The sequence below is a fragment of the Acinonyx jubatus genome, chromosome D4 (genome assembly GCF_027475565.1).
Source record: "Acinonyx jubatus isolate Ajub_Pintada_27869175 chromosome D4, VMU_Ajub_asm_v1.0, whole genome shotgun sequence".
Taxonomy (NCBI): Eukaryota; Metazoa; Chordata; class Mammalia; order Carnivora; family Felidae; genus Acinonyx; species Acinonyx jubatus.
Genome location: NC_069391.1, coordinates 31719155 through 31736999, shown reverse-complemented (window position 1 = coordinate 31736999; position 17845 = coordinate 31719155). Strand labels below are relative to the sequence as shown.

Here is a 17845-nt window from a genome sequence, read left to right as displayed (position 1 = left end):
ACCACAAAAGAAACCTATCTACTTAAAGCTGGGAGAGGCCATGAATAACATTTGTTTTGCAATCAGACTAGGAAGCATTTTCTGAAATCTTTGCTTGAGGACTAGTACTCAATTATGACAGTGAAAGGATCACTTTTAAATAGGGAAAAAAAAAAAAAACATGTGCTTCACCATAAAGCAGGAATTCTAGAGACTCCCTTCCCTCAAGTATTTTAAGAAAAATACTTGGCCTGCCTCAGGACAAACTAGCAAGTAAAAAAGTGACAAATCAAAAAAATACCACATTCATCTTGAATTTAATTTAAAGAGGGAGAGGGAAAAAAGCAAATTTCAATCAGCTGGAGTTTACATCTTCTATCGCTGTGGAAATTATAAGCATAATTCTCCTATTTACCAGGAAGCGAAGCGACTACAGCAATCCCAATGAGCATTTTGTTTTTAGTAATCAAGAAAGTTGTCCGATAACGGGTCTATGTAGGCTAAGCAGTCTTCTAAATAGAACTCCCCCAGTAGTCAAATAAACGATCATATGCAAAAATCACGAAAACGTACTTTAAAAAAATTTTTTTAATGTTTATTTTTTAGAGAGAGAGAGAGAGAACTGGGAAGGAGCAGAGAGAGAAGGTGACAGAGGATCCCAAGCACAGGCTCCACACTGTCAGTGCAGAGGCCGATGTGGGGCTCAAACCCACAAACTGTGAGATCATGAACTGAGCCGAAGATGGACGCTCAACCAATTGAGCCACCCAGGCGTCCCCAAAACATACTCCATAATTTTGAATTTTGTTTTCAACATCATAAAATATAAAGACAGCACTGAAAGAGGACCATAAACTATAATAATTACTCAGCTGTAAATTACTTCTTAGCATCACCTTAGTCAGCCTCTCTAACCTGTACTTCACTAGGTCAAAATAATAGTTATTTAGAATTACAAAGCCGAAGGGGCCCACGTCTATCTAACTGCATAATACCTCCACTCCCATCTTGTGCAGGACTCTCCCTGACAGCATCCCTGGCAGAATAGCCATTTGGCCTCCTACGGGAACACCTGCTCTGAGAGAAAGCTTTTGACACGGCAAACCAACCCATTATGACATAGCACCACTAGAAACTTTTACCTTTACTGGGAGGCACATCTGCTCACCTTTCACTTCTACACATTCCTCACAATTCTACCATGTACAGCTCATCAAGAACACACCCACAAGCTCCTGGCAGTCCCTGGATGAGAACCGGTGGGGACGGAAGCACTGAAGCAGGTATGGCCTGTGGGGAACTGAAAAGCACATTCTGTCCTTCAAGAGCTTCGTGACCATGTGTGCAAAGTTAGCATACAAGATACGTGATGCAAGTACTGCAAGGCTTACACCAAGTATCCTAGAAAAATTTAGAGAGAGCAGAAAAGTGGCAGAGAGCACTGCCATGGGTTAGATGAGCAGAGTAGTTTCTATGGGTAAAGCGAGTGAGTAGCAAAGCCTGGCTTTTCACATAGTGCAGTATTGATAGATACACTGGAAGGTTAGGCTGGGGCCGGATTGTTAACAGCAATAAAAACAGGGTATAAAGAGAGTAAGTATAATACCCTTGAAAGCCAAATAGAGGGGTTGATCTCTGCTGCAGCAGAAAAGAAGGGAGCATGGAAGACTTCTTGTCAGTGAGGAGCACCATTTCAAGACTAAGGTTAGAGGTCCATATTCTATGAGGTAAAATTACACAGTTCAAGAGTGACACATAATATAGGGGAGGGATACAAAGGCCTAACCCAGGGTGGGGGAAATTTGGGAGACTTTTAAAAGAAAGTAAATTGGTCACGATGACACACTAAAGGGTAGAAACATTCAATGAGCCAAAGCTATAAACCTAGGTGACTGACATAACTCAAAGGAGAGGAAGACTGTCTTAGAGAAAGAACTTCTGTGCAGTTACTGATCTACCTCAATGTCACTACTTATCTGCCTTGTTCAGTCAGTAAGAAAACAGCTGACAGAAGATGAGGTGCCTTCTACCCACCAGCATAAAGAGGCTAGAAATGGCATTTGACTACATTTTATAACCAGAACTAAAGCACTAAGGGAATAAGCTGAGCCCAAGGCACTGAGCCCAAGACACTAACCAAGACACTGACAGACTCCTCGGCCACTGCAAACTTTAGAGCAGTAGTAAAGCTGAGAGGTAAAATGACTGGATGACAAGATGGAATGGGAAGGGAGGAAAGCGACTCTTGTACATTCAAGAACATCCCCGTTTACTTCCTGATCGCCTGCTGTTGCTAGGATGTAGGCCCTTCCCCCTTTCCCCAACTGGTGAGTGGGGGAAGGGGAGGGGTAGAGAGAGAAAAAGAAAGAACTCCTAGAGCATGGAGCGAGCAGGGAGAACAGCACTTCAAGAAGAAATGGGGTAGCTGACAGTATGAAATGCTCAAAGGGTGATGAGCAGCAGACTTACCAAAGAGTAGGGCAATTCCCAATTAAGGGGCTGGTGTGACCTAGGGAAGACGTCACAATCACCAGTTTTAAAAAGCCAAATCATATTTGTTAGCCTCTAGGAAGGCAGACATCGGCTCCTCTATTTATAAACTTTCAATCTACAAATTTAGAAGTTTCCACAGATGCAAATCAAATAAAACCACGTAGATTCTGCCTGCCACCAACAGATGAAATAACTCAGTCATGCCTTATACGGTATGTCACTCTGGACTTATGAACAAGGCCATTAACAAACATCATTTCAGAACCTAAACATAAATGCTTCTTTATGTTTTTTGAATAATTTCCAGTGAAAAAATAGTGTTTGCATGGCATTGGTTTTAATTACTAAAATACCTTACTGATATGAATTACCTCAGTTCTGATGATGGGTGGATAACCTTTACTAATAATACAAGTGTCCTGTATTTCTTTTAGAAGAAAATGTGCCCTGGGGCGCCTGGGTGGCTCAGTCGGTTGGGCATCCGACTTCAGCTCAGGTCAAGATCTCGTGGTTTGTGAGTTCAAGCCCTGTGCCAGGTTCTGTGCTGATAGCTCAGAACCTGGAGCCTGCTACATATTCTGCTGTGTCTCCTCCTTTCTCTGCCCCTCCATGCTTGTGCTCTGTCAATCAATAGCAAATAAATGGTAAAAAAAAAATTTTTTTTAATTAAAAAAAAAAGAAAGAAAATGTGCCCTGAAGACACCCTCATTCATTCTTTAAGCTAAAACTCTTTTCAACAACCTGAATAAAGGTACCTTTTAAGCCATTAAGAAAATATTTCCTATCCCATCTTTACAATAAGGGTATTAACTTAGCACTTCAAAGTAATATCCCAAAATAAGTGATACTTGGAAAATCTTCTCATACAGACATGCTGTCTGCTAATTAACTCAAATATCACCATCCTTTCTGTATTAGAACAGCTAAAATTGGTCCAGGGAAATTAGTACTACTGTATAAATCAAAATTCCCCAAATAAAGGAGGCAAGAAAGACTTTTCACTAAGGCATCAAACATAACAGTTGCTTCAGTCATACCTAGTCAGGTGGTTTCTCTTGCCTCATGGGTCAAATGAGAAAGATTGAAACCCTTGATTATTTTCCTACAGAATATTGGATACTTCTCAGAATTAAAAGCTATTTCTTGAGGGTTCATCTTATTATGTACCTTAAATCACTCTTTTGTTCAAGATAATAACTGGTATATATCAAGGAGGTCTTTACGCAAGTGTTGTAGAACTAGGAAATACAATTTGCCCTCCTCTTCTAACCAAGTACTCATCTTCCCAACTGGAAGGATTTTTAGATGTATCAATGAGATAGGAAAAGCAATATTATATGATGAGCTTTTCTTGATCCAAGTTGAAATACCCATCCTACACTATCTTATATGCCACTGGTTCTCAGCAAATACCTTCATCAGAGCATCCAAATTAAAAAATATTTATTATACCCTCAGTTTCCATCATATGTATAACTTACTAAAAGTGTTGAGCCAAAACTTACTAAGAGTATTAGATATTATACATGCTTATGTGTAAATAACTTTACTTCCCACTGGAAGCAATATTTAAGGGATAACTATCATACAAGTAAGTTAGGCTTATAGGAACGAATGAAACTGTATAACCAGCAATTTGAATCTTCCACATATACAGAAAATAGGATTTTTATTTTTCTATCTTTTCAGTGACCAAAAATATGCTATCATAATCGTCTCTTCCCTTACTGAATTCAACAAGAAGATGATATATTTCCAAAGAATCATCATCATTTTCCAAATATTTAGTCAATTACAGCAGTCAAGGATATATTTTTTTAATGATTTTGAGTGTACAAAGTAACAGAAATGATGCCTTTCCTTGTGGAGCAAATGATACCTTTCAAACCGCAAAGCATAAAGCATGTTTCTCCACTTCCATTTCTACCACTTACAGGAATTTGTTTGCTTTTGTATTAAAAGCAGAAATGCATATCAGGTTAGATTTTTATTTCTATCAATCACAGTTACATTTGTCACTATTTTGATAAGACTACTGCATAACTCACCAGGGGAAAGAGACAAGTTGATAAGTACTTTAAGAAACCACTAATATTTAGAATTAGACTCTTAGAATAAAAAGGTCATCCATTTACTCATTTCTGAGGGTCAAAAAAAAGGTAGTACAAGCACAGAAAGATGATTAGCACATGTGCTGTCCTCCTACAAGGTACTTTCTCCATTTCATAATAATGACTCCATCCACTTGACAGGCTTTCCCTCTCTATTCATCACCTTACAAAACAAAAATATTGCCTGTATGCCAGACATGATGCAAAGTACTTTATATACTATATATCTTACAACTTTGCAAAATAATCATCCCTACTTTTAAAATAGAAAATGTAAGGATCAGAAAGTCAAGGAACTTTGCTTAATATCAATCACACAGCTACAAAGGGTTAGAGCTGGGAATGGGCTAGGTCTTTCCAGCATCAAAGTCACTCTACCTTCTGGTATTGTCAGTTATCCTGGAAATCCACCCCTAGAACTATTTCCATAATTCATCAACTTTCCCTGAAAGGGATATACACTGCATATCAAGGCTTCTAGGGAGAGAAACTAAGTAGAAAACATGTTTGAAGCACTCAAAAATATTTCAGTCTAACAACCTGTATTTACAAACCCATATATTATCTCTTTTACATCATTATAACAACTCTGAAGCTGAAGTAGTAATTATATTATTCCTATTTTATAAATGAGGAACTTGTGCTCGCTTCGGCAGCACATATACTATAAGTGAGGAACTGAAACTTTACAGTATCTGGTATACACTACATACAAACACTTGTTAAATGATGAAGACTCGAATAGTTTAAGTGACCTCTCCAAACTAGTGGCAGAATAGGGTTCAAGTTAATACCTCAGTTATAAAACCAATCGCCTGTACAACAAAATGCAACTGTCTCCATTAACTGCTATCATCATTATATACTGAATTTATATGCAGACTAAGTACAGTTATAAAAAAGAGGTAAGCAGATAACTTACTCATTTAGTAGTCACACTTTTAAGCCGCTTCTGTGAGTATAATAATGACAGTGTAATTATCAGCATCAGAAGACCACAGGAGCTGGAAGCTAGTCATGCCAGCTCATTACTTCAGTGCACACAATTTTAATACCACTGGACAGACAACTTGAAAGTTACCCAATAAAGGAAATGTATTCAATCATTCATCACTCATGCATTCCCTTATCAAGCAATATTTGTTGAGCACCTACTATGTGAAAGAAACCAGGAAAGTTGGAGTGCCTATTATATACTATGGACACATTCACAAATAGTCTTATTTGTCTTTTCAGAACTCTGCAGAAGAGGTCTTTATCCCCATTTTGATAGGTGAGAAAATGGAAACTCAGAAAGGTTGAATAACTTCTTAAAGTTAAATAGTCAAGGTAGGAGTTACTTCCAAGTTACGTGAACCCAAGCAGAGGCACACACACAGGGCCATCTTCTGTGGTCCCACATCAACACTCTACACCAAGGTCAAAAGAGAGCAACACAAACCTACTTTTTCAAAACATACATGTTACTGTTAAAAGTCCTTCCAAATATGCAAAGGAAGAAACTGGAAGGACATATATGTTAAAATGCCATCAGTGGGTAGGATCTGAGCTTTTTATTTTCATTACACTTTTCTGTACCAAGCAGCATACTGCTTTCAGGAATCAAAAAATATGGTAGGAAAACTTTTAACATTTGAAGTTACTACAACTGTAGGTTGTGACCCACCCTGTCATATAGGGAGAATATTTTTAATTTAGCATGGGGGCCCACTGGGATAAATACTGGCACATTAGGCTACTCCCAGCAGGAGCAACTGGGCCAGGGCTGAGGAGATCACTATTTCCAGCAACACTATTAGGAAGTTCCACCTTATTGGGGTCAGGTCAGCAATTCTTTTTTTAATAAAATAAAGCACAGAAAAAAGAAAGAATCGGTAAACATACACAGTAAGAGTAAGCACAACTTTGCAAAATGTGTTTTAGCCACATGACTACATCTTCTAACATACCATATCTTATGCATAGTATGACCACCACGCCGTCCTCCTGGCTGGTCCTTGGATATGCTTGGGACACTCCCACATTTGGGACTCTACCCCTGCTTTCTTCCTCAAGAAATCCAAATGACTGGGGCACCTGGGTACCTCAGTCGGTTAAGCAGCTGACTTCAGCTCAGGTCATGATCTTGCAGTTCAAGCCCCACGTTAGGCTCTGTGTTGACAGCTCAGAGCCTGGAGCCTGCTTCGGATTCTGTGTCTCCCTCTCTCTCTGCCCATCCCCTGCTCACACTCTGTCTGTCTGTCTCTCTCTCACTCTCTCTCTCAAAAATAAATAAAACCATTAAAAAAAAAAAAAGAAATCCAAATGACTAACTCCCTCACCTAGGTTAAGGCTCACCTTCATGAAGCTTACCAACTACAAGTCCTCTATGCATTCCTGATCTTCCTTGCTACCCTAGCTCTACCTTTTTCCATACACTTAACAAAATTATTGAGCACAACTTGCATAAGGTATTATACTAGAAAGTGAGATCTAATAATAAGAGAATGTGATACTTTCTACTACTTTTTGTTCTATAAAATCATAATAGAAAACATGTAAGTAATAACAGCTCCTACGAGTCAGACATAATACCTATATTATTCCTTAGAAGTTAATAGGCAAGATAAAGTAGCAGATCCAAGATGTGAGCCCAAGTCTCTGACTGCTAAACTGAACATTCTTCTAAAAGTTTTCTCCTTAGCCAATATACTTTCAAGTTACCATCAAGGGAAACATTCTTCAAATTATTTCTGGAAGATATGAGCACAGGGACAATTAAAAGAACCAAATATTTTTGCGACACTGCGGTACTTTTGTTACTTGTGAGTCTTGTGAGATCGTAAGACTTCCTATTAGAATCAGAATCCATTCTTAGTAAAAACTGGTGCTATCAAGAAAGCTTAAGGAATGAGTCCATTTGAATAGCTGTTTTCTAAAAAAATATTGACTATAGGGAACCTGGGTGGCTCAGTTGGTTAAGTATCCAACTCTTGATTTCGGCTCAGGCATGATCTTGCAGTACTCTACTCATGAGATCAAGCAGGACTGGGCTCCCTGCTGACAGCATGGAGTCTCCTTGGGCTTCTCTCTGTCCCTCTTTCTCTGTACCTCCCTCCTTCCCTCTAAAAATAAATAAATAAACTTAAAAAAAATAAAAAATTATGCTGACTACAAAAAAAAAGTAGTTCTTTCTTCCTAGCTCTTTCAGATGTGAAATCATTACAAAGTGTATGCTTCTCAGCAGCTAGCTAAGATTTTACTGCACTTGGGCCAAAACCATAGTAATGAAAGTCAAAGGAACTAAGAATGTCCAAAGTTTCTTTTCTCAAGATAACTCTAAAATCACAAGTTATCTGACACTTGAAACTGTTCTTTCAAGCAAAGAGATAGACTTCAATGTGGTGTTAATTTTTTAAACGTTGGCATTTCCCCTCTACATTTTCCAAACCTTCAAATACAACAAAACAGCTCAAAAATAGGCATGTAAACATGAGAGTATCTCGTCCAAAGGACTGACAAATTTTAACTCCTTTTAATATAAGTATTAAATATTAGTCTATCTTCATGAGTTCATATAATTTCTGGCCATTCTGAAACAGGCAGAAAGAGATTCACATTAATTTGTGGATTTAATCAAATTAGAACATTAGGCGCCTGGCAAGGGTATCCTTCTGATACCTGAAACAAACAAAAGGTATCAACAGGCCAACTTTTCACAGGCCTCAAAAGGGATTTCTAAAAGGTAGCCCTCAAAAGGGATTTTACCACAGCCCTCAAACTGCAAGCCCTCAAATTCCAAAATCACAGTTAGAGTCCATCAGAATGCCCATTAGATTCCCAGAACGGACTATTCAATCCTACTCAATATTCAGTTGAAAAACTAAGGCATCAAGAAAAAAAATGACTTGCCCTAAGCGACTGTGAACTAGTGAGATAATCAATACTAACACATAAACTCTTACTTTCTAGTTTAACTGAAATCTGTTAGCAAGCAACCAAAAGCCAAATCTGTGCTCACTGATAAGATTACTGACATTTTCCAGGTTACCATTGTCGCTCTCCAGGCAAGACATATGTTGCTCACAAGCTGTGAAACACCATTTGAGACATTTTCCTCATTATCTCAATTCGTCTTGACTTCTGAGGTGGACAGCAACAACAAGACCTGAACAGCACTATCCAATAGCACTTTCTGCAACAATGGAAACATTCAATTATCTGCACTGTTCCACAGAGCAGCCACTAGTCACTTCTGTCTTTTGTGCACTTGAAATAGAACCACCACAGCTGAGGAATGGAATTTATATTTTACTTAATTTTGATGAACTTAAATCTACAGCAAAACTCTAGACAACTATACCTTCAGTCATTATTACTGCATGTGATCCACTCATGGTTCTTACATCCCTTCTCGCCTACTGAAGCAAGCAAGACACTAACGGTACAATATACCACAGAAATAAGAGAGATATCCAATTCCTTTCCTCCAGGGTCAAAAACTCTTCTGATTCCTAAAGAACTTTTCCTAAAACCTCTTAAATCCAATCACCAAATTTCCCACTACTAGACTATGATAATTTTAAGGAAGAAATGAAAAGGTATTCATACTCTCCTATTCATTCAACAGTTTTCTTTAGCTCAATATACTACTAGAACGCTTGTCTGAGATTTCCTTCTTCTCTTTCATCTCTTCTCTCTGTTATATTAGCAATTTTCATGTCTACAAACTCGGATGACCTAGAGTTAAATGTAATGCTCAAGGTTTTGCACAATGAGAAAACCACAGGTCTGGAGGAATCATAGAGATCTTGACCACAGTATCACTGAGGGAATCAAAGCAGTTAGAATTTGAGTTCAATCTTTACAATAACATAACCAAGACCTGAGAATCACAGCAATACAGAAGAAACTTTTCCAAAGCGGCATTTTCCCTCCTTCTTGAATGGAGTAATTGGAATGCAGTGAGAATCCACTGAAGACCATGATTTTTACTTTGGCTAAGGTAATAAAGAGCTGTTTTAAAGGAAACTGGCCAAAGGGTTTGCCAACTTCTTGAGGGCCAATTCTGACATCTGGCCATGTCAGCAAGACAGCAAGATTTCTTAGAAACAAAAACAAACAAACACCACCACAGGTATTCATGTAAAAGATCTATTAAGTTATTCAAAGGCACAACCCTTTCTATTCATTGTATTCAGGACTGAAAATCAGCCCATCAATTTCACTCTTCAAGGCCGTACTTATCTTTCAAGAAGACTTCTCGGATTCTTCCATTGAGAAGTAATTTTTTTTTTCAAACATCTACAGCTGTACTTCTCAGACTTTAATGGTCATATATGAATCAGCTGGGTACACTGTTAAAGTGCAGATTGATTCAGCCAGGGGTGGGGGCATTGGAAGAAACTCCCAGTTGATGTAGATGCCTACCTAGCCTTACAACCACACTTCTGGGTAGGAGATCTATGAACCAGTTCTACAAATACCTTACAGGCACCTATCACTTTCCTTTTGGAATTTTAATTATTTACATACACATCTTCTCTTCCCAACTGAATTATAAATTTCTTGGAAGCATGATATGCATCTGAGTTATATTTTTCTCTTCCACAGCAGATAGCAAAAGGCATTCAAATGACAGGAAGCAAGGAAAGAATAATACCAATGCCATAAAGTTCCTGCAGCCTGGGCCACAGATAGTTCCTCTCTATGGAATCAAGGGTAGGCTAAAGATCAATAAATGCTATGAAAAATCAAACTTTGTAATCACTTCCTTGGTTAAATGAAATGGAGCACAGCAATGGTCAAAATCAGAAAAGTTGTGACAAAAGCATGCTTTTCCTTGCACTGGATGAGAGCAGGTACAGGCCCGCAACTTGTTGAAAAGGTAGATTTTTTGAGAAGATATCCAATTACATTGTAAGTATACTAATTAGGGGAGTTGAACTCCTTTCTGAAAAACAAAAGAGACTAAAGAATTCTTGAATCACTGATTCCAATGTCCTTACCTTATACACTAAAAAATCTAGTTAGGTGATTTATCCAAGAATACGATGTTAAGTACATGGAAGAGACAGAACTTGTACATAAATGCCCTGACATGAAGTCCAGAATTCTTTGCACTCTGCTACCTTTTGAACAGACATTAAATGAATAGACAAAGGAATACCACGTTCCATTATTCCTAGACTATATCTTGTGAGTATTTCCATTCTGATTTACTAGAGGAAGAGTAAACAACTCCCTGAAAGGACAATTTGGTACAATGTATCAGAAATGCCAAATAACAGACATGCCATATGACCCAAGAAATATAATTCTAGAAAAGTATCCTGAGGATGTATTTGGAGATATGCAGTAAACATCATATATGTATCTTTTGTACATATTTTTCTGTGAAAAATTGGAAATAACCAAGATCCAAATGTCTTCACAAAAGATGAAGTAAATTATAGTGCATCTAAAAGCTAAATTATCATAAAGCTATTAAAAATCATGGTTTACAGTATAGAAAAAGTTTTCAATAACTGCAGCAATCAGAAATCTTCCCCAAGGCTTTTCAAGTTTTAACCCATCACAAATATTACTGAATTCAGAGAGGGTAGTACTTTCCAGTGCCTCTCATTCTAGCTGCATCATAGAATCACCGAAGGAAATCATGAGTTAAGAACTTGAATGCAAATGGACTTTACCCATAAAAAAAGCTCAGTCACACACATTGAAGGAGAATCAAACTGAAATGCATTGAGATACCATTTCTCACCTATCAGACGGACAAACACCCAATCTGTCAACATCATACTTCTGTTGACAAGGATACAGGGAAATTCTGTTACACTGCTGGTGAGACCACAAACTGGCAAAACTCCTGTGGAGAGGAATTTCACAGAATCTAGCAACAGCTACAAAGTTACATATACATCTACTGTGGGCCTTAGCAACTTAATTACAGGAGTCTACCCCAAAGATACACTAGCAAAAATATGTATGTACCAACTAATCTTTGCAGAACTATTTGTTACAACAGAAGAATGGAAACAAGAGTGGATGTGGCACATCTACCAAGTGGAACAGTAAGTTTAAAAAGAAATAAGGGATATATCTATCCTGATCTCTAGGATACACTTTCTTTTTATTATTATTATTTAAATTCCAGTTAGTTAACATACAGTGTAGTATGTATTAGTTTCAGGTGTATAGTTTAGTGATTCAACACTTACATCCACTTTTAAGTTTAAAAGGGAAAAAAAAGTAAAGTATATGCTATGATTTATCAAAGGGGAGGGAGAAACATATACACAAACATAGACTCAGACTGCCTACTCTTAAAAAAAAAAAAGCAATTAAAAATTGAAAAATTTTTAAAGGTTTCTTATATCAGGAGAGAGAAAAGCATACAGACAGGAATAGAAGCTAGATTTGTCCAAATATAGTTTGCTTTATAGGTTTGGTTTTTGGAAGCAGTAAATTTTACATAATTATACACTAGAAGGTAGGTTTTTAGAAGCTAAAAAAATGAAAGCTAAATGAAACAAATGAATTTAACTAAACAGAGCTGGTGGCTGGTACCACATAAATTACAAATTTATAGGAAACACAAGGAATAGAGAAACATAAAACCACGCACAAGAATATTAGCAGTATCTGAATATGGGAAATTCTGCAGGACAAAGGATCCAGTTTCCTCAACAATAAATTACAAGGAAAAAAATGAGGAGAGAGAACATAAAGATATGTAAAAATTTTTTAAGAGACACATGAACCAACTGCCATGTATGGACTTTATTTGGCTCCTGCTTTCAATTTGTTTTAAAAATTTTTTTGAAGCAATCAGGAAAATCTGAACATTGACTATATATTTTATGATACAAAGAAATTTCTGTTTATTTTTCCAGATTGATAATGCTATTCTGGGTTTTGTTTCGTTGTTTAGTTCTTATCTTTTAAAAAGACATACTAAAGAAAAAAAAATCACCAGGGACATTTTTTTTCTTTAACAAAACAATGTTTGAGTCCCACAGATATAACTGGTGGGGTAAAGGGCCAGACATTATTTTATTAAAACTGCCCCAGGTGATTCTAAGCAGCAACCAGGTTTTGTAAACCACTAATCTAGAGCAAGTAATATCAACCAAATAAATAACTCACCTAGTTATGAATGAAACTACAAGTACCCAAAGTACTCTTCTTGAAGACTGTAATCTGTATTTATTATTGGTATTAATGGCAATAATGACATCTCTGAATTCTACTGTACCTATTTTTAAGGTACTTATAAATTACAATTATTTATTATATATAAATTATAAATTATTACTTATAATTAAACAAATGTTTACTTAGCTCTCTGATTTACTTAGCTTTCTAACTTAAACAAATTTTTCTTGGGGTGCCTGGATGGCTCAGTCAGTTAAGCATCCAATTCTTGATTTTGATACAAGTCATGATCTCATGGTCACTGGGGGTTCTGTCAACACAGAGTCTGCTTGGGATTCTCTCTCTCCCTCTCTCTGTCCCTCCCTGACTTGCTCTCTGCCTCTCTCTCAAAATCAATAAACTTAAAAATATTTTTTTTCCTGGCTTCCTATACCTATTGAACAAACCAGGAACAATGTCAAAAGCCTTCATGTCCAGGCACGATGCAATTAGAACTGGTAAGAACTTATGATCTATAAACACAATTATCAAGAAACTCAAGAGCAAACATCTTCAATAAAGCCACTGGAGTGTTACAAATCTCTGAACCACAGAAGAGGCTACTTAGAATAAATCAAACAACTTCATCCCAATTTAGTCTTATTTCTCTTATTTCACCTTTCCAGAACTCATACACAACCAATGCGGCAAGAACAACTGCTAAGAAATAACTAAGGGGAAAATAATCACTTTCAGTCCTGAATACATCCATCCCAGACAGAAAGATAAGCAGAAAAAAGGTACTGACTTTTTTACTAGAATGACAAATGAAATAATATCCTGTGAGCTGCTATGTAATGACTGTCACATAACAAAGTGAAAACATGATGCCATGCTATATCTGGCCAGGTGCTTTTCTCTGATTCAAGTAGAGCGCCTTAAAAGCACACACACCTGGAAGCAATTGCCCAATCCAGATATTATATACATGGGTCTGCAGCAGATAATCATTGCTATCTCCAGCATTCAAATCATCCACAAAATATGATGAACAGTTACGGGGGCACAGATTACATACAGTTCAGAACTAAAGTTATAAATACACAGCAACTGGATCAATCTAAACTATAACAGAAACAAAATAAACAGTGAGGGATAGAGAAGATATCAGGAGGATGAAGCGCTCACTGCATTTTCCAGGTGACTCAAATTTCTCTTCTGATTTGTCCCAAATCGGTGCATCTAGAATACCTCACTTTGTCTAAGGCATACTGCAAATTCAGTGGAGTTTAAAAATAATTTAAAGGCAATGGGGGGATTTCCTAAAGCAACCCTGGGTGGGGGGGGAGGGGAGAATTCATTCTCTAAGACCTCGATTTTAAATATACACATATGTTTAAAAAATTGTATATATAATATATAAATACAAATGCAAAATACGTATGAAAGCCCAGGAAAAAAGTTATCACATTGAGCTTATGCTTTAAGTTACCCATCCAAGAAAGGCTTTTTAGGCATACAGTGATGATATTCCAAAATGTTTTTGAGATCAGGGAAAAGAAAAATATTTTTCTACAGAAGTTTAGGATTATAAGGGGCACCTGGGTGGCTCAGTCGGTTGAGCATCCAACTTCGGCCCAGGACATGATCTCAGGGCACTGGGCTCTGTGCTGACAGCTCAGAGCCTGGAGCCTGCTTCAGATTCTGTGTCTCCCTCTCTCTCTGCCCCTCCCCCACTCACACTCTGTGTGTGTGTGTGTGTGTGTGTGTGTGTGTGTGTGTCTCTCAAAAATAAACATTAAAAAAAAATATTTTAAGTTTAGATTTATGTTTCAGCTATTACCTTATGAACACCACTAAATCTGAATAGATCTAGTTCTTTAGGGCTGAAGTACATAGTTTCCTTAAAAAAAAAAATATTGTAGTAAGGGAACATACAGCTTTTTAGGGCAGGCTATTTGAGGGAAAAATGATGACCTCAGCTAGGTGAGAACTTGGATATTCAATGACTGTATGTGGGAGGGAATAACTTGAAGTCTGAGAGGGGAAGTTGGAGGGAAGAGGAAGAAAGTACACTGGGGAAGATAAAGGACATATTTTTAGACAGGTGGAATGCTGAGTAAGCAGGTTCCATCACTAGAACAGAACTACCAGTTAGATAAGTAACTCAAGCAGTGATTAAACAGATGTTTTATAAATATTTGCTAACTAGTATATGATTATTAAAACTATTTGGTAAACACTGTGTTCAAACTGAATCTAGCTTGACTTGTAATTCTAGTTTTATTAAGCCTTTTCTTGGGCTTTATTTTCCAGACCATTAATTTTCTAGGTATTCTCCAAAATGTCTTCTAAGTTTCTATTTCTCTACATTTACTTAAATATACAAAATGTTAACTAGACTTTAGTATTATTAGGGGAAAAAAAGTCTTTTTATACTTAATAGGACTTGGAGATTTTACATTAAAAGCAGGAATTATTTCAAAATAAATACTTTCTCCTTCTTAAACTTAGTCCTACAACCAAACATAACATCCAGGAAAGTTCATCTGATGTAATCTTCCTATTCAGTATTTCAACTTTTCTTTCTAACGTCTTAAGACTTGTATCTTTTTGGTCTTTGTTTGTTTCTTGTTTTTTTAGTAGCCTAAGAGTAATTTCTAGCAGACAACTCATAATTCAGACATTTTATGAATACGGAAAAAGGTTAGTATCTAGGAGAGCAATCTCTAGTAACAATGAGCTTTAATCCAGTACTTCTAGAAGGAAAAAGAGAAGCACAGTGTATAATGAAATTATCAAAAATAGCTCTATACAGAAATATGGCCTTTTGTAGAAATGTGGATGGAACTGGAGAGTGTTATGCTAAGTGAAATAAGTCATACAGAGAAGGACCGATACCATATGTTTTCACTCTTATGTGGATCCTGAGAAACTTAACAGAAGACCATGGGGGAGGGGAAGGAAAAAAAAAAAGAGAGGGAGGGAGCCAAATCCTAAGAGACTCTTAAAAACTGAGAATAAACTGAGGGTTGATGAGGGGTGGGTGATGGGCATTGACTAGGGCACCTGTTGGGATGAGCACTGGGTGTTGTATGGACAAATGGAAATTTGACAATAAATTTCATATTTTAAAAAAAGCTCTATACAGAATATTGTCCTCTATACAGAAGTCACTCACTGCTGTATAAGAAGTGGCAATAAGACACTTCATCATTTAATATTACATGTTTATATTCAACTTTTAGTTCTCAAAAGTACTTTAACATCCCCTTTAGATTTTCATAGTGCTTTTTCTCTGAAAAAATCCAAATATATGGCTTTTGAATATGAATTTTAAATCAGAAAGAAAAACAGGGAGAGGAGAGAGAAATTAAGCGAACTTCAAATACAAATATTAAAAATGTAACGTGATATGGTGGAGTAAGCACTGTAAGTCAAGAGACCTGCTTCAGGTCCCAGTTTTGCCAGGAACCAGCTATACGCCTCTGAGTCACTTAATTATGCTTTTTAAGTTGCTAAAGAAAAGAAAAAAGTGATTTTTGATTTAATGTTTACCTTAAATTCGGCTTTTTAAAAATCTACAATTAAAGTATTTTCAAATATTGCAATAACGGCTCGATGAAAGGCACGTCATTTTGCCATATGGAGTCCGCTTTCACTTCTGTCTCTATTTGACTTGCAGCCTGTATTACTTAGGTTGCACATTCAAGATGTACTTTGGAGAAAGACGGACTGGGGAAAGATTCCTTTATACGATGGGATGGAGCCAAGCAGGTGAGGGAGAGTTTAGGAATAAGTGCAAATGTATGTAGAAAACCTGGTCATTCTCAAACTAGGAGCACTGAAAAAGACTTCTGCTTAAATTTCGGGGTGGGGGTGTGTGTGACAAAATCTGAGGGAGGCCTTGAGCTGAGGTTTTCAGATAATCACTGCCTCCACCCTTCAAACATTTATTCTCCTGGAAGACTCCAAATCTGCCTCCAGTTCCGGGTTCCCAACCAATCGCATCAAGCCACAACAGAGGGCTCTGCCTACCCGGGCACCGTTTCAGGGCTCTTAGTGTGAGATTCACACGACCCCAGCACCTGTCGGCCTTCCCAAGAGGGGACGGGAGGGAACAGTAGGTCTTCCCCCCCCCCAACCCCGTCCTCTTCGATTCCACCTACCACCAGGTCCAAAAGCCCTCGAGACTGAAACAACCTCCGTTAGCCTGGGGGAAGGGAGAGCTCCTCGCCCGTGACCCTCCCACGTATCCTTCCCCCACCGCTAACTCTCCAATTTACAGAACCCAACCTCCGACTGTGGTTTCTCAGGCCTCGGGTACCCCGGGCCTGGGAAGCGTAAAGACGCATGCGGAGAGTGAAGACAACGGGGGAAGGTGCACTCTTCGCCACCAGAGGAAAAGATAGGAAGGCAAGGGTGGGGGCAGCGGTGTTCCCCCTTAGCTAGGGCGGGAGGCCGCCCGAGCGTCTGTCGAAGGGTCTGTCATTCCTTCACTCACCAGGAGCAGCAGGGAGCATCTAAGGTCGGGTAATGATAGGAAGACGGCAGGATTCATGGTAACGTCGGGGTCCGCGGCTGGGACTGGGCAGGGTTGGGTTGGGTTAGGAAAGGGCTGGGCTCCGGGAGCCGGCGGCAGCGGACGATCGTCCCGGCAGCGGCTCCTCGTCCTCTGGACCCGGAGCTCCAGCGGCGAACACCCGGGACAACTTCCAGAGAGGCCTCGCACACCCTCACTTCCGGGTCCTGCCCACCTCGGAGCATATTGGGAAATGTAGTCCTGCACCACTCTCATCGAGCACGTCACTGGGCATCCAGAACTTCTTTCCCATCAGACTCTCCGCCTAGGTACACAGAGTTCTCCGCGCGCGGGGCCCTGTGGGATACAAAGAGCCGAGGGCGGCGAACCTCTGTTTTTAGAGGATGGGAACTACAATTCCCAGAGGGCAGTGCGAGGGAACGCCTCGGGCGGCCTTCGGAGGGGTTCTGCTAGTTTCAGCGCGGTGGGGTCTGTCCCAGTCGGCTGTAGTGTACTGTCCTGGCGGGAGGGGCGGCCCACTGCGGGTCGTGCCTCCTGGAGCCGCCCCCGGGACGTGAGTCCTGGAGGAGGCGAGGGTGAGTAGGAAGGGGCCTGGCTGGGGAAG

The 17845-nt window shown here is 38.7% G+C and overlaps 2 protein-coding genes across 6 annotated transcripts in view; one reads left to right on the top strand and one right to left on the bottom strand.

Annotated features, from left to right (window-relative positions):
* ERP44 (endoplasmic reticulum protein 44) overlaps positions 1 to 17511 on the bottom strand; it is a 93944-nt gene extending 76433 nt beyond the window's left edge. Inside the window, exon 1 of the mRNA XM_015068972.3 lies at positions 17203 to 17511. Within this exon, the coding sequence (XP_014924458.2) occupies positions 17203 to 17496 (294 nt within the window). The 5' untranslated portion in view covers positions 17497 to 17511. The remainder of the gene's footprint in view (positions 1 to 17202) is intronic.
* A 171-nt stretch (positions 17512 to 17682) lies between these two features.
* INVS (inversin) overlaps positions 17683 to 17845 on the top strand; it is a 154882-nt gene continuing 154719 nt past the window's right edge. For all 5 annotated transcript variants that reach the window (XR_008291073.1, XM_015068971.3, XM_015068964.3 and 2 more), the window contains exon 1: positions 17683 to 17816. The gene's annotated coding sequence lies outside the window, so the exon portion shown is untranslated. The remainder of the gene's footprint in view (positions 17817 to 17845) is intronic.